The sequence below is a fragment of the Ovis canadensis genome, chromosome 5, assembly GCF_042477335.2.
Source record: "Ovis canadensis isolate MfBH-ARS-UI-01 breed Bighorn chromosome 5, ARS-UI_OviCan_v2, whole genome shotgun sequence".
Classification (NCBI taxonomy): domain Eukaryota; kingdom Metazoa; phylum Chordata; class Mammalia; order Artiodactyla; family Bovidae; genus Ovis; species Ovis canadensis.
Window position 1 is genome coordinate 16,139,588 of NC_091249.1, and position 25,258 is coordinate 16,164,845.

General features: G+C 40.5%; 2 protein-coding genes and 1 pseudogene across 2 annotated transcripts in view; 1 reads left to right on the forward strand and 2 right to left on the reverse strand.

Annotated features, from left to right (window-relative positions):
* MAML1 (mastermind like transcriptional coactivator 1) overlaps positions 1-1,058 on the reverse strand; it is a 60,928-nt gene extending 59,870 nt beyond the window's left edge. Inside the window, exon 1 of the mRNA XM_069590416.1 lies at positions 448-1,058. Within this exon, the coding sequence (XP_069446517.1) occupies positions 448-768 (321 nt within the window). The 5' untranslated portion in view covers positions 769-1,058. The remainder of the gene's footprint in view (positions 1-447) is intronic.
* A 1,885-nt stretch (positions 1,059-2,943) lies between these two features.
* The window catches only part of CANX (calnexin), a 31,582-nt gene continuing 9,267 nt past the window's right edge, over positions 2,944-25,258 (reverse strand). Inside the window, exons 2-15 of the mRNA XM_069590417.1 lie at positions 17,580-17,756; positions 17,245-17,318; positions 16,761-16,819; positions 16,151-16,292; positions 15,660-15,741; positions 15,028-15,220; positions 13,462-13,651; positions 11,114-11,227; positions 10,546-10,702; positions 9,205-9,420; positions 8,210-8,329; positions 7,197-7,323; positions 6,935-7,014; positions 2,944-5,077 (exon numbers count right to left, since the gene is read on the reverse strand). Of these exons, the coding sequence (XP_069446518.1) occupies positions 5,024-5,077; positions 6,935-7,014; positions 7,197-7,323; positions 8,210-8,329; positions 9,205-9,420; positions 10,546-10,702; positions 11,114-11,227; positions 13,462-13,651; positions 15,028-15,220; positions 15,660-15,741; positions 16,151-16,292; positions 16,761-16,819; positions 17,245-17,318; positions 17,580-17,753 (1,782 nt within the window). The 5' untranslated portion in view covers positions 17,754-17,756 and the 3' untranslated portion in view covers positions 2,944-5,023. The remainder of the gene's footprint in view (positions 5,078-6,934; positions 7,015-7,196; positions 7,324-8,209; positions 8,330-9,204; positions 9,421-10,545; positions 10,703-11,113; positions 11,228-13,461; positions 13,652-15,027; positions 15,221-15,659; positions 15,742-16,150; positions 16,293-16,760; positions 16,820-17,244; positions 17,319-17,579; positions 17,757-25,258) is intronic.
* Positions 24,069-24,165, forward strand: LOC138441895 (U6 spliceosomal RNA; annotated as a pseudogene).

A 25,258-nucleotide genomic window follows, 5' to 3' on the forward strand; every position in this document is an offset into this window, starting at 1 on the left:
AAAAGATTCTTGACTTTCCATTCAGAACAGTTTCAGTTGGTCAACTGAAGTCCGTCTTATTTCCATATTTAAGCCCTGACCCTGCAAAGAGCAAGGACTCAAAGAACAGCTGCAGAATAAATGAAGCCATTATCACAGGCAACTTTAATGCCAGTCTGTTCCAAAACAGAGTTCTCAGAATTTCGAAATCAAGTCTGGAAGAAGACTGTTTCACCGCCCGGTCACCAGCCTTCCCTGCCGGGGCCTTACGGTCGCTCCTCGGGATCCTGTTTGCCAAGGCAAGGCCACAGTGCCATTTCCCGCAGATGACAACCGCTGAGTCCCAGCCATGTTAGCCTCCCCGGAGCGAGACCCAAGGCGCTGCGGGCACTGAGGCAGTCTCAAAGCGCCCTGGGCGGCGTCAGGGGCAGCATCTGGAGACCGGGCTGCTCCCCGGGTCCTACTCACCGCGACTGGGAGGCCGTGCTCAGGGCCGTCGGCGGCATCGAGGCGGGGCGCCGCCGCTGGCGCCGGGGCCGGGGCCGGGGCCGGGGCGGGCGGCTGCCGGTGCTTGCCGGCGCGCTTGGCCTTGGCCTGGATGCAGCGCTGGTGAAGGGCGAAGGTGTGCTGGCGCTCGAGCTCCAGGCGCTCGGGCGACACGGCCTCATAGCGGGCCTCGCAGGTGCTGTGGTGGCGCCGGCACAGCTCGATGCGCCGGCGGAGGCGCTCCATGACCGCGCTGTGCCGCGGCAGCGCGAACTCCGCCATGGGGCAGGTGGGCAGCACCATGGGCCGCGGGCTGCTCAGGCCAGGCCCGAGGCGGGCCTCTCGGGCCGGCTGGCACTGCACGCCCCGCTCCGCGCCGGCTGCCCGGCTGCCTCACTGCCACGCCATGGTCCCGCGAGCTGCGGGACGGGCTCGCGCGCGGCGGGGGTCTTCCTCTGGCCCCGCTCGGCCCAACCCGGGCAGGCGCTCGCTGCCCACCTCAGGCCTCGGCCTGTCCCCGCCGGCCCGGCCCCATTGTTTTCCGCGCCGCCGCCGCCGCCGCCGCCATCTTAAAATTGTTTTCGGAGCTCTCGGAAGAGGGCGGGGCTCCGGCAGCCGACCCTGCCGTCACAGCTGATGAACAGACACTGCGGCCAATTAGAGAAGGAAGAGCGGGCCGCCCGAGGGGCGGGGCCGCGCACACTAGAGGCGCGCTGGGCTGTTCCCTTGCGGAGTTTAAAAGGAACTCTCGAGTCAGGCGGAGGGAAGCAGCTGGGCGGGCTTCAGTCCTCGGCGCTCAGCTGAGTGACCGACAGAAGCTGGCTCTAAACGCCGCCTCACGCGAACAGGCCCTTCCGGGTCCGCCGCGGAAAGGGGCAGCAGGCGCGGCGTAACCCGCCGGACCCAGATGCTGGTCTGGCACCACAGCGATTCACCATTTTCCTACCGCTTCTTAAATTCGGGTTTGATAAGCTCAACAGTAGCCACGCTTTTTCAGTGTCATCGGTTTTCCTTCGACCTCACTCCTCACATTCAGCCTCACAGTTGGTAAGAATCGTACTCGAGCTGAAGGTTTCCTCGCGCTATTCTGAATCGAGAGTATCAATCTGCCCTTATATGAAAGTATTTCAAAAGTTACACCTACTAAAAGAAAAAATGCCGACATAAGGAAAAGTATATGAAGTCTCCTGGGGGAAGGAGTGGGCACAGTAGAACTGCAAAGGATGATGCTTTAGTAAAAAAAAAAAAAAACGGGGAGCCTGGCCTGCAAGTTTTGCGTTTAAAATTTTACGTCTGTTAGGTAAAATTAAATCAGACGACAAAATCCTACTAAAGACAATTACACTCTAGTATTATACCTAGTAGGCAAAGGAAGTGGGAAACTAGGGGGGAAAAAACAGGAGCAATCAAACTAGACAGTCTGTTGGGTCAAGAGAAACTAGGCTGCCAATACCTGTTGGCACCCTAACTGCTAAAGAGAAACAGGAGGTGCCAAAAGGCTACAAAATGAGACACCGTCGACAGCGCAAACATTTGCTACAGTAACTTCTTACTAGGCCAATGAAAATGTTTTAAAAGCAGAAGAAAAAATCGAGTCTTTATTCAAATAGCACCTGTTTTTATACACACTCAGTAAGAAGAATACACGTGGCCCACCAAAAGCAAGTGTGTAGGGCTCATGAACACCGTAGCAGTCCTACTTTTGCCACTCCTCAAACATAAGTTTTACACCGGAATTAAAGTTCCTAATGGGGAAGACGATTGTGACTGGGAGCACTACATTTTGTGTACTCTTCAGAAAGCAATTCAAAAGCCTATTTAAAACTACATAAGTTTTGACCTACTGTTCTAAAATATTCCTAAATAGGAATATAAAAGATGGAGTCTGATTCCAAAATTCATTCATTTTTGGATAAAAATTTTGAAGTTAAATGGTTTCCATAATCTACAAGAATATTATCTACAAATCACCCCTCTTCCTCTGAGCTGCTAGTCATCCTATACAACTGAAACTACTGAACCCCAATCCAACAGGAAAAAGATGCAAAGCCTACTTTGAATTATATTCACCTTCATGTGGTAAGATGAAGTCATAACTATTTCACTGTTCATAATAGTTTATGTGTATTAGCAAACTTTCATGTAGTAGCCAATTAATGGAAGATTAACCCACTCCTGAAACAGTAAAACAAATTGAAGGTTATTTGTTAAGTTCAGTCAAAAGCAGATGCTTAACCCAGGGCTTTAATGTAACACCATTTAGTAACGCCAACAATCTGAGAAAAGTGGAGTGTGTTATGGATAAGAGAAATTGAGGAACACATCTGATGCAGTGGGCATTTTATATCAATGGGGCAGATAACCAGCATATAAAATAACGTAAGTGCCTTTTAAAGAGATGAATACTGCTGCTGTTCTTTCATTAAGGTCAGACTTCTAATTAGGAGGCTGCATCTTCAATAAAGTGGAATACAGAACCAAGAAAAGACTTTTTATTTAGCTTTGTTTTTTGGTGGGTTTCCCCCCCACCAAGGACTAGAGGGGAGGGGAGACAAACGCTGCTAAATAATTACCCTGGATATGATAAATTACCCTGCAAATGAACAGTCTACTCATATATACTTGTTATTCCACAGCTCAGCTGGAAGAAACTGTAAGGGAAGCATGACGTACAATGTCAATTCACGGGTGAAGGCAGACTTTTAGAAATGCAATGATCCCACACACTTACTTCAAGGAGAAACCTGCAGACATATTTTCGGGTCTTGCTAAGTAACTGTTTATTTGCACTCAATACATTTGGGAAAGTCTGCTACATAGCTAAGGTCACTGTGACCACAAAACAGATGAAAAAGGATAAAGCACTGAACAGCAAGAAGATGCATCCCACCCTCATAAGAATTTAAGTGAACAAGTAAAAAACTGAAGAGAAACAGATACAGCCTTCATCTTTTATGAATATACTTCCTCCCCAATATCTCCCCAATATAAACACTCTGGAGTGTTTATATATTCAGTGCAAGAAACAGTATCATCGGTACATTTGCAACACCTCTGAAGAAACAATAAAGCTAAAAAAAAAAAATCTAGTTCTGAATACATTTCAGTGTGGTGTAATAATGGTATTATTACACTATAGTGATAGGGGAGAGGCTCTGATAGCACCCATCTGCATTCCACATGAAAAAACAGACCTAAGCTCATTTATTAAAAATTCTACAAGCCACATAAAAAAAAATTGAACAGGACTGCTTTATCATGTAATTTAAGACACAACTATTACATGAACTGCAAATAAAGATTTAAAAGGTTTAGCAGCTACAAAAATCAGAAAACTCATGCTAAAAGTCACTCCCCCCATAAATACTTTTAGCCTGTGTTCAATTACAGTCAATTCTGAATTGGCTCAACTCTGGATTAGACTTCTGAAGTCTTTAAACGGAGTAAAAGATGAAGGATAGTATTCTATCCTGTACTTTGACCCTGGAAAGGTGTGGGTCTGCTTAACAAAGAAGAAACATACATATAATCACAGTAAAGCTTAACACTATGCAGAGCTTATAATAATTTTTAGCAATGGACTGTAAGCTGCGCTGTGAAGACAAAATGCATAGCAGAGGAGAAAGCTCTTGGGAATCTGGGGAACTTGAGAAGGTAAGACAGTGTCAACACAGTGGAAGATGTGATGAAAACATCTGCACCTACTCTGGAGCTCACACATGGTGGCAGCTCCTTGAGAAGCCACCTGCTTGAGAAGACTGGAGCCCAGACACTCCTGGCGTGTGAAGGATGGATGCCTGAGTGCCATATATGCCACCTCTTCCACTATCTGCAGAGCTGTGTGGGAACTGAGCTGTTCCAAGGGCAAGAGAACACACACACTTTATGGTCTAACCAACAAGTGAAATGTTTTTTTCTTTTTGTATGTCTATTTTTAATATAACTTAAACAATCTTTACTTAAATTTGGGCTTCCATCCAATCACTCTCAATTTCCTAAGGAGGAATTGAATAATGGAAGCAAGCAAAACAAGATTATAACCACAAATGACTCCATTTTAAACATGATTATCAATTAGGGGACAAAGACACTTAAATGTTTCATAATACCAAACTTAAAATCAGTTACAATTCACCAACTTCAAATTCATCCCCCTAACATTTTTAAAGGTTGGTTTTATTTCTGCATGGACAGATTAATATATTAAATTAAGCCAAGATTTTTAAAGACTGGCAAAGTTCTATCACACTATTTTAAAAAAACAAACATATTTAAAAACAAAAAAAATTACAAGTTAGTTGCTTCATGTTACATTTCACAACAATTATGTTAAGCTTTTCTCTCTACAGAAACAGGGTCCTTTATGTCACAACTGCAATTATTTACTGCTAGCTGTTTAAAATTACACGGGCGAGTGTTCAGCTGGGACCTGCTGATGGTGGTGCATCTGAAGGTTTTTGAATTTCAACCCAAGGTGTGCCAGGTCCTCTCCTAGGACCCACACTTGCAGGGGAAGGGAAGGGAGAGAAAAATCACAGGTCAAGTTCTTAAGATTGTTTCACTCTCTTCTCGGCTTTCTGTTTCTTGGTGATCTGTTCAAAATTTCCTCCTCCTGTTGGTTGAAAAAACAAGAAATTCACTATCATTAGCATTTTTTTAAAAGTAAAAATTCACCACATTTTCAAGATCAACCAGCTGAGTATAACTCATTTGAGGAAAAACAAACAAAAAAATGATTAGAAGAAAATGCACCAAAAACAATGATTGGCTCAGTGGTGGTAGAAATGTGCATGTATGTACTTTTCTGAACCTAATCCCATCAACATTTTCTTTAAAAAGGACCAAACACCAGGCTATCATGTTATCCTGCTTAATTCTGAATAATCTACTGGTCTATGGACATAATAGTCCCACTTTGAGGCTGAGAAAGCCCAGATTCATGAGGACTAAAGGCTGTCCAAGCCCAGGCTGATTTCATAGAATACTCAAGACTGCAAGCCCAGGGACTTCCCTGGCAGTCCAGTGGTTAGGACCCCATGCTGCCAGTGCAGGGAGCACAGGCTGGAACCCTAGCTGAGGAAGTAAGATCCCACACGCTGCATGGCATGGCCTAAAAAATAAGACTACAAACCCAGTGCTCTTTCCACACTATGGCCACTTACTGTGTGAGGAATTCTGGGGAATATGAAAATAGACTGGCCCCCACCTGAAAGAATTCTGCATTCTAGTTGAGATAGAATATATCCATTGAAAATATAAACAGCATTGACTTTTATCAATGGAAGGGCAGAGTTGTGGTAGCTGGAAATGACAACTGGGTAGTTTCCAGAAAGGATCAGAATGAAAGAGAAGTGCTGAGAAAAGGGAACTTGGTGAGAATGACATGGACTATTTTCCTTCCCTCATACCTCATATCCAATCCACCTGACTGGATCAGATCCAATCTGTCCAATCTGATCAGAAATCCAGATCAGATACTCATGTCCTTCTCTATCACCCTGCTCAAAGCCACTGTATCTTGCCTGGATTATTACAGTAGTCTAACTAGGCTCCTTGATTCTCCCTGGTCTGCAGAAGACATCAAAGCCAGAGTAATCCCATCAGTCCTTTGCCCAGTAGACTATGATGCCTGCCTGTTTCACCAGCAGGAAAAGTCAGGTCCCATACCACAGACTCAGCGGCCCCGCCTCACCTGGAGCTCTCCCCGTGCTCTTTGTCTCCAGCCTTGTAATCTATACTGGCCGTGCTGGCCTTCTAGACTGCCTTTTCAGGCCCTTTTAGTGGCTGTTTCCTCTGCCAGGAACTCTCTCCCCATGGACATCTCCATGGCAAAGCCTTTCACCTCTTTCAAGTTTTTGCTACGCTGAGGCCTATCATCTTTAAAATTACGTACAACTCACTCTCTGCCCCAGTACTTCCAAAACCTTTTTCTGTCTTCTTTTTACTTTTCATAGCTCATTGCTTTTTATCATACTGTTCATTTACTTCCTTAAGATGCCCATTGCTTACTGTTTCCTCCCACTAGAATTAAGCTCCTCAAAGGTAGAGTATTTTTGTCTTGCTCACTAACAATGACTCCAGAAATACTTACTGAATGAATGAACAAATGAATTCATCAGCAGGAGGGACAAAAATTTTAGAATGCAGTGATTTGTCCAAGAAATAGTTTTAAGGGCACAGTGAGGAGAGACAGACAATGATAGAGGACTGTAAACAACTTGGAACCTACCATTACTCAAAGCACTTTATTAGTCTTCCCTTGCCTTCTGCTTATTACAGAAAACCATTTTCAGCACGGAAAATAGTTTTGAGGTTCAAATGTAATTTAAAATTTAAAAATTGAATTTTTTAATGCTAAGAATCCCACTTTTACAAAATTGGCTGTAACAGAATTTTTACTGTCATAGCCATTGAAAATTATCTTATGAAAATACTCTATAAAATCTACTCTCCCCCCACTTTCTATTACCTCTGCTTTAGGTTTCCTGTCTTCCTCCTCTTGACTGACAGTGTCACCATCTTCTTCAACATCACTTTTTTGCTTCTCTTCTAAGAAGTCAAAGTAAAACAACTGAGCAAAATCTTACACTTATTTTTTGGTAACTAGAAAATTAGCATTAGGACACACTTCTAGAGTCTAAAACAATCCTGACAGTAACTTGCTCATAAGGGTTTGAAGCAACATCTTAGGGTGCTGGCTCAGAGCAGATATTTTGGGGTCTACCTCTTACCAAGTTTCTCTTCACCTTCCTCCTCTTCATCCCCCTTTTCCTTCTCCTCTTCCTTTTCTTCTTCATCCTCCTTCACATCTGGCTGAGGAGCATCAGTCTTTTTGTATTCCACAGGACTGGCCTGTTTCTGAAATATTCCCCCAAAGCACAACAGGTTTGTTCATATTTTATGTATTATATTACCAGGTAGTTATTGAATGCCTATGAGCAAAGTTCTGTGCAAGTGGTATGCTGGAGCAGATACAAAGAAATGTGTAAGAAGGAATTCCTGCCTGAGAGCTTCCTCTCCAGTGAGCATGTGTGGTTCAAGGCAGAAGGAACAGTAGAAACAACAGGGTCAGGCAGGAATGTGTAAGTCTAACTAGTCAAAGGTGACTGAGGTAACAAATATGCAGAACAGTGGCAGAGGATGAAGCTAGAAAAGATTGGGGATCAGATTAGAAAACATCTCGAATGCAGTGTGAAGCCCAAGTCTTCTTTAGCAGAAGTAGAGGGCCTAAACAAAATTTTCTTCTTTTTTTTAATTCCATATAACAAAGACTAAACAAGAAAAACTACAATAAGGGTGTATTACTCCTGTATGTGGTGTTTGGGGGAAAGGGGGAATACTGAAAAGAGAAATGAATGGATAACGAGAAATCAAAGATTGAATTACGAAGTATATGAACAGAAACAGGAATGCCAGCAGGAAAAGCTAGTCTGTGCCCAGATGGGTCAGTTTTATATCTAAGTTGTTTTTTTTTTTTTTCTTCCTTCTTTCAGAAAGCTGCTGCCAAATACGAAGGAGAGCAATACACCAGACTAGCAACTGAGGGGCTAACAATCCTACTTCCATCTGGGCACAATAAATGGCCACTGAAAATAGTGAACAGGGTTTCAGAAGTCAGCATCAAATGCGGCTCAGTCAATACTGAGCTGCTACAAAGAAAAACCTCTGGCAATATATCTTGGTTATTTTTAACATGGTAAGAGTGAATCAAAATAAAACAAAACAAACTAACAACAACTCATACCTTTCCAGAACAGCAGAAGAGGATGACAAGAAACACGGGCAGAGCTACAGTCAAAATGTAGACCACCCAGAGCCATGGGCGCTCCTCAGCTGCTTCAAGCATCTGCCCCACTACCCCTGGCTGGAAAACAAGACAGCACGCATTTCACGGTCTGGCTTTTGACACTAAATATAGGCAGTACTATCCCGCTGTTAAATTCCTGCATGGCACTGCTCAGATACCATTTTCACAGGATTCACGCCTAGATGTCCACACAGTGTAAAAAGGAAATAAAAGTCTCAATTTTCCTGCTGTCTTTATCATCAAGGGTATTTCTCTTTCCTAGGTGTGAAAGCTGGCTTCCCAATTACCTGCAAAGTTTCTTAACCTCAGGGACCAGTGAATGAAGAATTTCTTTTTCTTAGTGTGTCTCCAATTTTCAATTTGGCCTTATGACCAATTATTTGAAAATTCCACTTATTTAATAAACCAAAATTCAATATTTAAGCGTGTATTAAAATAGATCCTAAATGGAAAACTTTGTTCATTTTTCTTACATTGTTGAAACTGGAGAATAGTTGATTTACACTGTGCTAGTTTCTGCTGTAGAGCCAAGTGAGTGAGTTACACATGTATCTAGTCTTCAGATTCTGTCCCCATGTAGGTCGTTAAGGCGTGTTGAATAGAGTCCCCTGTGCAGTACAATAGGTTCTTACTAGTTATCTGTTTTATATATAGTAGTGTATTTGTCAATCCCTGTTCACTATATTTTAGCACAATTTTAAAAGAAATACCATGCATATAACACAAATATAGACTCTAAAATCTTTGTATTAACCTAATGAAATCATGTCCAAAACCCCAGTATTTTGTCTTTAGTAAACACAGGTCACACTTTCTATGACAACATTCCCAAATAAGGGAAAAGACAAATCTTAGAAGATCGCTCTTCACCAACAGTAGCAATTAGTTACCTATAAAAGACATAAATGCACAAGAAACAAGGAAGCACGAACCTCAGAAGCCCCATCTGCAGCTTTCTTCAGACCCCATCCATCATTGGCCCAATCGTCAACTACTCTTCGATCACCACAAACAATAAAGTTGTCGAAGAAAATGTCCGAAGTCATAGACCAAAGTTCCAAACCAATAGCACTAAAAGGAGTCATTTTGAAAGGTTCTAGATCTTCAAAGAAATCTGGATTTGGTATTTTCCGTGGTTTCCAGATTCCCTAGAGAAAAGTATTTTAAAAAATCATTTCAGATAATGATCAACACAAATTTACAGTGAACCTAAATAAGATGAATTCTGCATTATCTGTGAAGTAAGTGCTGACCGGGTGAAACTTATCAGGAGGAAAACAATAAACGCTACTACTGCCTCTAAGACGGCTGACTCCAACTACTTCCAACTTCTGCTTTCAGTTTCACCCATGACCTTGACTCAGACCAACACCTTGCTCGACCTGGCACATTCCAAGAGCCTTCACTCTCATCAGCTAACTGCTGGCAGGAGTGGGAGCGTAGACCAGTACAGACTTCCTCAGGGGTGAAGGGCACACGGTCTTCAGCCAGATACTTCAGCTCAGACAACTGCCCAGAGAAATGATTGCCACGCACACTTAGACTAGTGCAAGAAAAATCACTGCAGCAAGGATTCTAAACGCAAAAAGGGAAATTCACCTAAATGGCCGTCAACAAAACAGCTAAGGGGCAACTTTTCTTACTGCCTGCACAACTAAAAATACACTTAAAAACAGAAAAGCATACACAGTCTATATGTAGAGATAGAACTTGCATTTCGAAGTAAGCTGTGAAGTAGAAATTAATGAGTTTAAATAATCTGACTAGAACAGAAACGGAAGTGAGACCAGGGTCGGAATTGTTACAGAGCCACAGTAAACTTGAAGCTTTAAGGTATCACCACCGGTATAATCATCTCATTTGCGCTTCAGAGTCTTTTTATAGCTGAAGATACCGAGGTCAAGCAATGGGCTAACTCACGGTCAGGAAACCAACTTTCACCATAGTCCCCTATCCACGCTACCAGAGACTGCCAGTTTGGATATTTATGGCTGGAGCACCCCTGCCACATGGTAGGAGGGTGTCCGAAACACAAGTTTTCATTTTTGTTTGTTTTTAAGTTATAATGCAATTATGAAAGCTTGTCTTTCCACTTCCTAGGTTTATCTTTTCAACACAACACATAAGTTCTCTCTTAATTCCGAAGTTTACTTTGTTTTTAATTCAATTCTTTGAATATAGAGGATCAATCTGTGGCAGGCTCACTACACACTCGAGAACTATCTGAACACAAAGAGCTCAATGAAGCAGCTCAACCATCAGGAGGTACCAACCTGGTAGTTAGGGTTGTCAATCATGGGGGGCTTCCATCTGCCCTTGTAGTTAGGGTTGTCAATCATGGGTCGCTGCCAGACACCGCACCCAGGGGCCGACTCACACTTAGGGTTGGCAATCTGCGGAGCCTCCCACTCTCCGTCCATGTCCTCATCCCTGCAGAGACAGAAGCAAACTGCGAGTGGGTCCTGGGCAGCAGGGCTCTGAGAAGCTAGCCCAGGGCTTCCCTAAAGCCCTGCACGAGTGTTCAGCGGCGTACGAAGCGGCCTCTTGTTTCTGCATTTCCAGCAACAGGGTTTTCTGTGACAAGACGCATTGAAAAAGAGATGAAAATGTGATCAATTCAGTTTGTTGAGCTCTACACTTAAGTTTGAGCAGTTGAATACTGGAGTGGGCTGCCATTTCCTTCTCCAGGAGACCTTCCTGACTCAGGGATTGAACCCAGGTCTCCCACACTGCAGGCAGATGCTTTACTGTCTGGGCCCCCAGGGAAGCCCTGGCTGTATTAAGTACTAACTTTCCCTTCAGTAAAGAGCAGGCAATGTTAAAGTTAACCAACGCTCATACCAGTCCTCCGGCCTTTCTGCGTCTGGGTCAGGCACATACTCAGGCTCATCATCTAACCAGCCTTCGGGCTTCGTAGCTTCTTCATCTGGAATCTTAGCAGGGGCATCCTCATCCCTAAGCACAAAAGAAAAAGACAATTAACAACAACACTACAGAACTACAGAACTACAATGATTACAGTGTGGTCCCACTTTGTGAAATAGCTCCTCCTAGAAAGATCTAAAATCATATGCAAGGGTCTAGTATGCAGAATATATAGAGAACTCTTACGATTCAATAATAAAAGACAATTTGATTTAAAAACCAGTAGAGGATTTGAATAAACATTTCTTCAGATATACAAATCCCCAAAAAGCACATGAAAATATGTTCTACATCACTAGTCATCATTTTGAATGCAAATCAAAACCACAATAAGATACCACTTCATAACCAGTAGGATGACCATAATGAAAAAGGACTGATAAAACTAAGTATTGGCAAGGATATGGAAAAAAATGAAACCCTCCTAAATTGCTTGTAAGAAAGCAAAATGGTGCAGCTACCTTGGAAAACAGTTTGGCAGTCCCTCACAAAGTTAAACATAGTTACCATGTGACCTAACAATTACACTCCTAGGAATATACCCAAAAGAAATGAAAACGTATGTTCAACCCAAAACCATTCATTTGAATGTTTATAGCAGTGTTATTCACAACCATAGCCCCAAAAGGGAAACAACCTAAATGTCAATTAAACAAGGAATCGATAAATAAAGTGTGGTATCACCCACAGGATGGAATATTATTCAGTCACAAAAAGAAAGTATCAATACAAGGTTCCACATGGATGAGTCTTAGAGTCTTAAAACTATTATGCTAAGCCAAAGAAGCTAGACACCAAAGACCACATATCTTACTAATCCTATATCCAGAATGGTCAAATCCGTAAGACAGAAAGTCGAATACTGGTTGCCAGGGGCTGGTGGAAGGGAGAAATAGGGAGAAGTAACTGCTTCATGGGTATGGGCTTCTTTTTGGGTGATAAAAATGTTTTGGAATTACAGTGGTAATCGCCACACAACACTATGAATATACTAAACCAGTAAACTGTACATTTTAAAATTTAGCATGTGAATTATGACTTTAACAGTCACCCTTCTAAGTTTATCAAGAAGTACCTAATTTCAAAGCTTTCTGCAGTTACTGTAAGACAGTGCCACTTTAGCTGGTTACCAAGGACATCTCCTATTCTTGGTCAGGGTTATGCTTGTTTTAGAACTATGCTAGTTTAAAATTGTGTTAGGACTAAAACTTGTCTATCACTCACCTGACCTTTTAAGCTGAACATTTACTTCTCCACAACAAAACAGCTAGTTAAGGAATACAATACTGAACAAGGTGAGCCCAAATCTAATGTTCACCAAACATACAAATAAACTCACTCTTTACACCAGTGCAGCACGTAAGTATCACCTAGAATTTCCCTAAGAAACCTAAGAGGATGCTTTTACAAATGGAAGATCAGTTTTATATTTCTCTTTGTTCACTTTCTAACATTCCCACAAGTCACCATACCAAGAGTTCAAACAGGGTCATGCACAAGAGGACAACCCACCGGCTTCCATTTCTGACCACTCTCCAATTTGCATCCTGCATAAAAGACCACTCAATTGCCCTCGTGTGTGCTAAGCTCGCTCCTCTTCCTCTACTTTTGCACATGATATTCTCCTTCAACCAGGAAATACCACTTCCCATCTTTCCCAGTTAGTTAGCTCCTGCCCACTTTCAGTTCCCAATTTAAAATACTAAAGCCTGGTATACTTGGTGCTCTGGTCACCATGGAAACACATATTAGATCATTCACCATATGCACGCCAACTTCGTTGCCTGTCTCACAACTACGGTGCGGGCTGTGCAGGCAGCGGTGTGCCTGTAGCTTTGTATTCCAGCGCCCAACGGAGCGCAAAGATCTGCTGAGTACTGTTTAATAGGATAAAGGTTATTTTTCAAATTAAAATTTTAGGACTCCAGCTTTAAATTGAATTATAGAAGCACGGGAAAGGCCAGGCCAAAAAATGTGAAGTTTTGTCACAAACCAACTGTGCTGCCACAGGCAAACCCTATCATTAGTTTCAGCATTTAGTAGCTTGTAAAATGGTGTGAGGCAGTCCAGATGACCACGACGGCCCTGGTGATCACTATGTGGTCACTACTATTTTCAGCTGTAGTAGTCTGCACTTTTCCTAACATTTACACTGCATCACAGATTGTACAAATTATCAGACTTCAACCATCATTAGATTGCTTAAGCCACATGGAATATATGAAACGCTCCACTGCATTCAAAAACAGGTACCAAAGACTCACCAGTCATCTGGTTTGACAGCATCAGGATCTGGTATTTTTGGTCTTTCATCCCAATCTTCAGGCTTCCGGTCTTCTGGGTCCTCAATTTCACGTGAAGGATTTACAGGAGGAGTCATGTCATTTAACAGATTCCCACTGTTCACAACAGATTGGTCCACTAATATTTCAAAACTATTATCTGGATTCAAGACTGAAAAAAATCAAATGCAATTTTTGTAAGTTAATTAGCCACTCATTCCCAAGTTTTCTTTACCACAAAAGATCGTATTTCGAACAGAAGGCAGAAGCATGGAGTAATGACTTTGGGTATCACGAGTCGGAACACGGTCACGGAGGCTCAGGCAAGTTTGTACTCTTTTCCTTATCTGTCAATCATAAACATTAGTTCTTCAGGTTTTTAGAAATTAAACAATAGGTAAAATTTTAAAAACAAAATATTCCATGAACATGGAATATGAACACAAAAACATCAAAAAACCAAAAGTATGCAAAGTAACTGCAATATTGGTCTGTCACAAATGGTTACACACAGGTCAACAGGCAAATAAGTTTATTTATTATAACCATCTCCCAGTAGAAAAGACCCATTTCCTCATTTTCTGAGTTGGTATTACCACTATCTATGTTGCCGAAAGTTCCAATCACACAAACCTTTTATTTATCAAACCACAAATCTACTCAGGCTGTACTTTTGGACTCCAGTGAAGAATGCAAATGTAGCTTTAAATCTATAAAGGTATCTTAAGTGGAATTATGCTAAAGCCTGGATCCTACAACTAAATGTCTAATAGGCAAGTGACTAGATCACAGCACATCCAGAATACTGTGGAAGCTAACAGAGTAAGTACTATGCTGCTATCCTAAATGATAATGAAGGTGACCAATGTTATCAATGAAACATTCTCACAGAAAATTCTCACATTTTGTTAAGAGAAGAAATAAAACATATTTAACCTTTAATATAAAATTATATGTGTTTACACATATATACATGTTTATTCACATATGGCCAAATACGTATCACAATGTTGATATTTCAGATACTTTGTCTTTTTTCCTTTCAAATTTCTATGCTGAATATACATACTTTCGTTATAAAGAAAAAAAGTTATTGCATTCTTCAGGAAAAGAAGCATGACTACATGTGATCTCAAAGCAGCAGAAAAAGCCTTATGAATATAAAAACCCCATTCCAATGTCTGAATAATTATACTCAACTGTCTAGGTGTTGGAGCATCCAAACAAGTTCAACTAGAAGACACATTTCTATTGTATGTCCTGTTACTTAACATTCTATCAATAAGAAAATAAACAAAGGCAGGAGATGAGTGGAGATCAAGCAAAGAATCTTTTTACAGGACATAAAAGCTTTTCTTAAAATCTGTTTCTCAATTCAACCTAAGGAAGAAACATTTCTTTTAGTGCTGAGAAACTAAGTTCTTCTCACCACTATGATATTAAGTCAATAGAGATTGTTATTTGCAGGTCATTTTCATTATAATCTTTAGAAGGATAATAAATGGGCAGTGCCAAAACCCCCTCAAATTAATTAATAGTTTTTCTTACTTAATGTATAAAGATGTGTTTTCTTATCAGTAAAATAGGTCTTCAGATCTGCATCTGGCCTCTTAGCATGCTTTTCTTCATATACACCTGTTTTGGGGTTTTTGTGGCGGAAGATGAAGTGCAATTTATAGTCCTCTCCACATTTATCTGGACCAAACATAATCGTATAGGGGGTCTTGTCGTGGAACTGATCCTTCAGAAACAAAAACGAATTAAGTAACTCAAAGTGTTGAAAAGCAACTTTTCAAAAGTATGATATATCCTCTTACAAAATCCCAAATAGTGTCCTATTTATTCATTTATGAGATTTGTACAGATACCACTGAAAATAACCAGAAATTTCACTGAGAATGATTAAAAGCGTAAAATAATGCATTTATCTAGAGAGTTATTGCTTTTATAAAGTTTGCAAAAACTAAAAATTACATAGGACAGAAACTAAGAAACAGCTTCAAAATTTACATTTCAAATAAAAAGCACAAAAATGTCAAAGTCGATATTTTCAACTTCCAAGATATTTCAACAGCAGGAAAGAAGACCTTTATTTTCACAGGTCTTAGAAAATTTTCTTTCGTTCTCTCTGAAATTCTTAAAAGGTAATTGGGTGGCCACATAAAACAGAAAGCACTTACCAGATTGAGCTCTGGGGTTTTGGAAAGTAATTTCACATAGGCACCGCCACATTCTATCCCATTTTGGAAATTAACTTCATACCTAATTTTAGGGGGGAAAAAAAAGCAGAAATTTATTTCCCCTTTCCCTCATTTTGATCACGTTTTATACAGGTTATATGTAAAAATTCCATCTTCTACTGTTATATCCACCCAATCCTCCAACATTAAATAAGTAAAAAAAACAAAAAACCAAAAAAAACGTAATGCAGATTCCCAATAAATACTTTCTGCAAAATCCAGAAGTTCATTTGGTATCAGGAGGAAAAATAGCTGATTTATTTTAAAATAATTTATTGGGCATGAAAAAAAATGTTACAATATGCTGAAACACATCCTAAAATTTCTATTGCAACATGTAATTATTTTCATTATTTTTTTACATAGAATAACAGTTTTAAACAGGTATCATTCTTCCCAGAAAGCTTCTATCAACCAAGTGTTTTACTTACTGAACAATGAGAGGCTTGGTATCGAAGATGAAGGGCTTGTTCAGCTTAGTAGAGATAGCATGGTGTTTGGCCCGAGACATCAACACAAGTCCTTTATCGCCTGGAAGTTTCGTTTCCTTCATTTCATCCACCTCCCATTTTCCTGCAAGACAACAAAAAATAGTTCCACTCTCTAACTACACCTCTGAAGATCCTTAAATGGTAATAAATAAAACTCCGAGTTGTATAAATTCATCACACAGGCAAATGTTTAACCTGTTCCATTTACCTCTAAGAGCTGGCCTATTAATATTAAACACACATAACTAATAAATATTAGGATATAGTTTTTAAAAACCCAAAGCACACGCATTTTACCAATGCCTAGAAAAGACCCTCCATGTCCAAAATACAGCACCATGGGTAATAAATTATCTTTCTACTTTATAGTATAAAAATTAAAATTAAACAGGTCTAACCCTGTAAAATATAACGGGACACACAAAGATAGCAAAGTTCCAAGGAGTAACCTTAAAATGTATACATACTACTTTTAAACTAGTCTTGAGATACTATGGAAGTATACTATATCTCAATCTGCTGTTATATCTAAGTCAAATGCAACTCTCACCATCATATTTGGCAATTTCGTCATCAGTGTCATCTTTCTTGGCTTTGGATAAAATCCACCTGTAATTAAGACATCCCCCCAAATTAAGAATCAAATTACAGTTGGCCTGTAAAAAGAAACAATGTAAATAATAATAAAAACAGGGACAATTCAGCTCTTCTTAGCCCACCTAATCACTCTACTTTCAACTTTTAAATATATCTTTCAAGTAGTGATAATATATTATATTCAAATCAAAAATCGGTAACAAAAAGCACCAAACTCATGGAATAATTTCACTTTTTAAGACTCAAAGAGAAAAAAAAATTTTCCTCAAAGAACAAAATACAAGGTGAAGGGGAAATAAATGGAAGCAAGAACCACATGTTCTAAAAGATTTTTCCTAAATGGGACTGAAAATATAAAATACTATCTAAAAAGGAATCTACTATTCTAGTTACATGATGTTTGCCTCTAAGATTTTTTCCCCCTACAAAACACTTACCCTGACAGAGTTCCTCTGTCAAAAGAATCAGCAAAATACACTTCCCCAGTTGGAACTGGAGCTTTGTAGGTGACCTGTGTTAAACATAAAAATGAATTAAGAATTAAAATATTCTCAGTAGGATCTATTCTCTTGGTTTGCTTTCACACTTGCATGACTGGCCCTCAAATTCAACCCATATAATTTATCTTTGGGACAATATAACAAAGGTTGACAGGGAGAGCAATAAGTATTTTAGCAAATTTTGCTTTCCCTTTGGTAAGGATCCAAAATGTACCTTCATCTTTTGATCATCTCAAGAGGCAAAACAAACAGATTCAAAGATCATGTCACACCTTTGGCGATGGCGGACTGCTGGCATCTGGCTTCGGTTTCGAGTCTTCTACCTCTTCAATGACGTCATCAAGGTCATCCTCAATGTCAATCACATCATCGTCATGTCCATCATGAGCTTGAACAAGAGCAGTTCCAAGGACCAGTAACATACACAGCAACCACTTCCCTTCCATGATCTAAGTATTTATTAAAAAAAAAAAGTACAGTTAATTGTATCACCTCCTTTCAAAAATTTTGAACCTTTATTTAAAATTAAGGCTTTCAAATCAGAGCTGAAAGGAACTTTACTGTATTTCATTTTATAGATAAAGAAAGTGAACTCAGGATAACAGGTTTTCCTAAAATCAGTTAGTTAAAAGATCCAATTTCAAGAAAAAATTCAAACTATAACTCAAACAATTGTCCCCATATAGAATATCATGTTGGCTACACAGACCTAGGGTGTTCAGATATAATTTCAAAATAACTTCTCGCATTTGTAAAGAGCTTTACAACAGACAAAGCCCCTTTTACAGAATAGTTTAAACGAGTTAAAACATTACAATGAAATAACAGAGGAGTTAACTTGCCTCACATTAAAGACTTAATTTAGATTAGATGCTGCTGTTTTTGTCCAAAGATCAAGAAGAATAGGTATGTTTTTTAATTAGTGTTTTAAGGGACTTCCAGGGAACCCTGTGCAAAGCAGGGGACTTGAGTTTGATCCATGGCTGGGGAACTAAGATCCTCCATGCAACAGAGCAACTAAGCCCACAGGCCACAATTCGAGACTCCATGCTCAACAAGGTCCTGCATTAAAACCAGACCCCGCAGGATGCAATGAAGATCCCACCTGTCAGCAACTAAGACCCAATAAGCCAAATAAATAAATAATACATCAGTTTTAAGATTCAACAAAAAAATATATTAAACCATGCTGCTGCTGCTAAGTCACTTCAGTCGTGTCCGACTCTGTGCAACCCCAAAGACGGCAGCCCACCAGGCTCTGCCGTCTCTGGGATTCTCCAGGCAAGAACACTGGAGTGGGGTGCCATTTTCTTCTCCAGTGGATGAAAGTGAAAAATGAAAGAGAAGTCGCTCAGTCATGTCCGACTCTGTGCCACCCCATGGACTGCAGCCCACCAGGCTCCTCCGTCCATGGGAGTTTCCAGGCAAGAGTACTAGAGTGGGGCGCCATTGCCTTCTCCGAAAAACAAAAAAATATATTAAACCATAGACCAACTATTTTTATCTCTTTTTTCTAAGCCTTCAAGTGTCTTACATATCATATCTGACTGTCATGGATGGTAGTCAATCCTCTCTCCAAAACCACAGATCTAAAGATACAAAAACTGAGCCACACGGATGCACAAAATGATTCGGCAGTAGGCAGTACAGAATTTTAATTCTGCAAGACGAAGAGTTCTCGAGACGGATGGAGGTGAAAGCTGTACAACAATATGAACATACTCAATGCCACTGAACTTGATGGTTAAGATGGTAAATCTTATAAGTATTTTCACTGCTATAAAAAAGATTTTATTAAAATAAAGAAAATAGCTTAATTTTTTGGTCACTGGTAAATCAACTTATTCTAATGCTGAATTTAACGCCTAATTCCTTATAAATGCTATAATCCTTTAAAGTGATTGATTATATAGAACTAGACTTTCATGTATCATTTGGCGGCATTTCCTTTATTTATAAATCGTGGGTACTGTTTTCACAAAATGAAAGAAAGTAAGGCTCACTGGACTCCTAGGCAGCACAGAAAATAAAGAAATAAAAGATTTTTATAAAAATAAAAACTCACTCATCATCTTTCCTAGGACTGGTATTAGAGTTTAAAAACTCTCAATGTCAACATTCTGCTATGGCTTCTTATATACCAAGAAATGCCAGTAATTTCAGTTTTTCACTGGTAAGGCGTCTATTCTCTACCACCAAAATCTACAATGGCATAGCAATATCGCTTTGATTTACAACTACACTGGATTCTCTGAAACTAAACAGGCTGATTCAACCCTTTTATCTAAATCAACTGTATACAACCTAAGAAGTCCTCACAGAAATAATGCTATAAATGGCAGTTGGGTTCCCAGGGATACTCTATAAATCAAATTAGCCCACAAAATAGTTAAGTCAAAAAGGCAAATGTGATAAGCCTAGTAGCAATTAAGTGAATCACAAAACCAGTGAATTAATAAGGACTATGTACTGATGTTAAAACACTGCTGCTCAAGGAAAAGCTAATCGGGGAGATGAACTAACTACTTACCTTTCAAAAATGGGATTCAGGTAGGGTTCAGTGAGGGAGAGTACAGCTGCAGAACAGGAAGACTGATTTTTTTCCCTGTATCTTTTAATTTACTGATATACTGCTGTTATGTTATGGGCTTGCAGATGGCTCAGTGGTAAAGAACTGGTCTGCCAATGAAGGAGACCCACATTTCGGGAAGATCCGCTGGAGAAGGAAATGGTAACCCACTCCAGTATTCTTGCCTGGGAAATCCTATGGAAGGACCTGGCAGGCTACAGTCCATGGGGTTGTAAAAGATTTGGTCACAAGTGAGCAACTGAGCGCACACACACATACAACATATACCGCTGTTACAGGCTTAACTGTGTCTCCTACCTCAAATTTGTATGTTGAAACTTGAACTCCCAACATAACTATATTTAGAGATAGGACCTTTAAGTAATTAAGGTTAAAAGCAGTCATAAGGTTGGGGCCCTAACTGGTGTCTATAGTAAGAGGAAGAGAACCAGGAATCCACATGCACAGAGGTTAAGTCCAACGAGGACACAAGATGGTGGCCCTCCACAAGCTGAGGAGGAAGGCCACACCAGAAGCCAACTCTGCCAATGCCTCGATCGCAGACTTCCAGACTGTAAGAAAACACTTTTCTGTTGTTTAAGCTGCCCGGCCTGTGGTGCTGTTGTGGCAGTCCAAGCAGACTAACACAATGCTCCTTGGGTTGAGTATAATGTCACAAGACAGCTCTTCCTAACTTGAGCGTGCCTCAGGGGGCTTTTTAAAACAGACTGCTGATTGAGTGTGTGCGTGCTGGGCCTTTTCCTTCCTATCAGGTTCCAGGGGATGCAATGGTTGCTACCTTGAGAACCACTGACTAGGGTTTATGAATCATCAACTTGTGCTTTGTGTTCTAGTTTATAAAAGCACTTTCACAGTTACATTATTTTGCAAACCTCCCTTGAGGTATTACTAAGATGTAGGGAAATGAAAACAACCCAATCATTTACTCAATATCACAACCAATAAGTGAGAGTCAAAGATTTCAGATCTCCTATTTCTATTACACTAGACAAAACGTGGCTGCATCCCAAACACGTGTGAGAGGATAGAAAGGCTAGTCAGGAACGGTCCTGAAGGGAGTGGGCTGGAACAGAGGATTCAGGCAGGGTGTAGTGAGTGAGCAGCGTGACTGCGGAACAGGTTGCTGGACCGAGGAACCCAGGAAAGGTGGCATCTGCATGAGGGAGGCATAATAAAAGCAGAAGTTGTCCGGCAGCATAAGGCTACCATCCCAGTCATGAACAGGAAACGCACTTCTCTCCACCACCATTTCCCTACAGCCTGAGTTTCAGGACCTGGTTTTTCAGGTTTGAGAAGTCTCAGGCACATATCTGTTAACTTTCACATTACCTAGAGGGTTGTTAAAGCCGTGGAGGAACCACCATTGCCAACCCATGGCAAGTCAATTCTCACAGCCGTGTGTTTACGAGCCTAAGCCACTGCTAGTTTTACACATGCTACTTCAATATTTGCCAAAGCAACTTGCCAGTACTCCCAAGAAAACGCTGAACAGGTCTAGTTTCAAGAGCCACTATTAAGCCAGCCCAAACATTCCAAATTTTGTTAAAGACTTGGTCACACTTAGAAATAATCCAAAACAATATATTTTAAGGTGATCTTAATTCTCCACTTCATTAATGAAAACCCAATATTACCAAGTAACAAAACCCACCCTCATTTCAGTCCTCCTACCCACACATATCAAAAAGGATGTTGCACTATTATGATTTCTATAAGAAAACACAGGAGAAATTGTAAGCAATCTTGGGTTTGACAAAGAGTTTCCCAATACATCAAAAGCTAGACACACAAAAGAAAAAAATTGGTTGAACTTACTTTAACTCTATGAAAGAAACTTGAGAATTAAAAAACAAATCAAGCTAGGAGAAAATATTTGCAAAATAAATATCTAATAAAGAAATGGATTCCAAAATGTACAAAGAACACAAACGCAACCAGTAAGAAAAACCACCCAGTTACAAACTGGGCAAAGCATCTAAACAGACACCTCACCAAACAAGACGTTTAGACGGCATACGAAAAGATGAGACACCATCTGCCACTGCTCAGCTGCTCCAGTCGTGTCCAGCTCTTTGCAACCCCATGGACTGTAGCCCACTGGGCTCCTCTGTCCATGGGACTCTCCTACTGGAGTGGGTTGCCATGCCCTTCCCCAGGAGTTCTTCCTGACTCAGGGATCGAACCCAGGTCTCCTGTAGCTGCTGCACTGCAGGCAGATTCTTTACCGCTGAGCCACTGGGGAAGCTCTTTCATCTGCCGTTAGGTAACTGCAAACAATGAGATACTACAATACCCCTATTAGAATGCCTAAGATCCAAAACACTAGGAAGGATGTGAAGTAACAGGAACTCATTTCACTGCTGGTGAAAATCTAAAATTTCAGGCACTCTGGAACATACTCTGGCAATTTCTTACAAAGCTAACCATAGACTTACTATATGATTTGTCAATCATGTTCCCAAGTTCTTGCCCAACAGATCTGAAGGCTTACGACTGGACAAAAACTGTCACACAAATGCTTATAGCAGCTTTATCCATAACTCAAAACCTGAAGAAACCAAAACATTTTTCAGTAGGGGAATGAGTAAACAAACTGTAGTATACCCATTCGATGAAATATTGTTCAGAAATTACAAGATGAGCTACCTAAACTGAATCACTTTGCTGTACAGCAGAAATTATCACAACATTGTAAACAAACTATAAACTATACTTTAATTAAAAAAAAAAAAAAAGAGCTATTAAGCCCAAAAGAGACTTGAATCTTTAGTGGATACTGCTGAGAGAAGGCTAACTGAGTCTGAAAAGGCCAATGCTATGTAATTCCAATTAGATCACATTCTGAAGAAGGCCGAACCCTAGATAGCAAAAGAAAAAAAAGAAAAACCAGAGGTTTAGAGGCAGCGGTCGGGTTGAATAGGTAAGCACAGGGGGCTATTCTAGGCAGAGAAACTGTTCTGTATACTGTTGTTGTTATGGATGATGGTACTACATATTTTTCAAATCCCATAAAACAGCACAAAGAATGGATCTTGATGTACGGAAATTATAAACCATCATTTAAGAGGTTGAGTGACCCAAGGATACACACAGGATGTGGCGAAACCACCCCACTGTATCACAAACACATGAAGCAACCTCACTCAGAGAGTTGGCGGGAAAAGACTTTTCCCTAAGTAGCTCTGGCAATCAGCGAAGTCTGCAAAACCAGACTATGCAAAAGTACTGCTCAAGCTGAACTGACTCGCATGAGCATCCAGGGTGACCATCTGCATACTGCTATACACATATATCAGGAAAATTAAGTAAATGGATGGTGTATGGCAGGGGCCAGTTTCAATGCTGAGCGTGGAAATTTTACGGACAAGCAAGACAAAGAGGCTAAGATAATCCACATGGTAACGGGCGAGAGTTAAGAGACTACAATATGAACTCATGTCTACCTTAATATACAGAGGATTACATACAAAACATTTATAGATATGTGCATATAAACCAGTTAGTATACACACATATATTTTCTTGCTCTATCAGTTAACAGGGCATACAAGAAACTACTACACCTCAGTAGCAATACAATAAATACCCTAGTATCAAGGATTTTGGTTTCCAATATCATCTCCAATAAAAAGGAAACTGGGTTCCTTGGCTGATTCTAGGATTAGGGCAGCAAACATATAAGACAAGCCTGGAACATCTTGTACCGCCAGAAAGTGACGAAGTGTTCAAAACAAAAACACCCACAACGATGGGGGGCTACATCAAAGGAACAAAAGAGCGAGCAATGGCCAAAGCTGGAACAATACAAGCAATAAATAAGTCGTATTAGATTATATTCTAAAGCACAAAATAAATGCCCATGAATCTACACATTACATTACTGAATAAATAAATGAGACTAATCAAACAAAAGAGGCAAACTTCCCAGGCAGAAATATTCCAAGTAACAGATACAGACAGTCCACTGTCAAGGAGGAGAAACATAACTCCCTACCCTTACAAGTGGGCTACACACAGTGCTCCCCTTCCTGTATGAGAACAGGAAAAGCTGGAATTTACAGTGGAGAAACCCAGCAAACACTACTTCAGCCAGCTGCTCAAGGTAAAGACCAAAAGTGATGTCATGCTGTCAGCATGCCCTTGATACAACGGGGTGAAAACAGTACTTCAGCGCTCGCTTCGGCAGCATGTTAGTAAGACTGGAACATACAGAGAAAATTAACGTGGCTCCTGCGGAAGGACGACACGCAAATTCGTGAAGTGTTTTTCGAATGGATAAGAAAGCTGTGGTACATATACACAATGGAGTATTACTCAGCCATTAAAAAGAATACATTTGAAGAAGATCCGCTGGAGAAGGAAATGGCAATCCACTCCAGTACTACTGCCTGGAAAATCCTACGGACAGAGGAGCCTGATAAGTTACAGTCCATGGGGTCGCAAAGAGTCGGACACGACTGAGCGACTTCACTTTCGCTTTCTAATGAGGTGGATGAAACTGGAGCCTATTATAAGGAGTGAAGGAAGCCAGAAAGAAAAACACCAATACAGTATTCTAACGCATATATATGGAATCTGGAAAGGTGGTAACAATAACCCTGTATGTGAGACAGCAAAAGAGACCCAGATGTATAGAACAGTCTTTTGGACTCTGTGGGAAAAGGAGCGGGTGGGATGATTTGGGAGAATGGCATTGAAACATGTATAATATCATGTAAGAAACGAACCGCCAGTCCAGGTTGATGCAGGATACAGGATGCCCCGGGCTGGTGCACTGGGATGACCCGGAGGGATGGGATGGGGAGGGAGGAGGGAGGGGGTTCAGGATGGGGAACACGTGCACACCCGTGGCAGATTCATGCAAAACCAATTCAATATTGTAAAGTAATTAGCCTCCATTCAAAATAAATGAATTTATATTTTTTAAAAAAAGAAAAAAAAAACAACAACAGTACTTTAACCTCTGTGGTCTTCTTCCCCAAAATCCATACTCCCTCTAATCATGAGAAAAACATCAGCGAAATCCCAACACAGGGACTGCTGTCCTGACCAGTAGCCCTCAAATGTCAAGAACATCAAAAACAAAGAAAATCTAAACAACTGTCACAGCCAAGAGCAGTTTAAGGAGACAAGATGACTAAATGTAATACGGTACCATGGGACATGAGCAGCAAGTGAAAACAAAGGAAATCTGAACTAAATATGGGCTTCGGTAATTACCATGATCTGGTCATTAATTATAATAAATGTACTACACTAACACTGTTAATCATGGTAGAAATGATTCTATAGATTTAAAACGATTCTGTAAAAAATTCATTTTTTAAAAAAGGGATGTTCCGCTGCTGCTGCTGCTAAGTC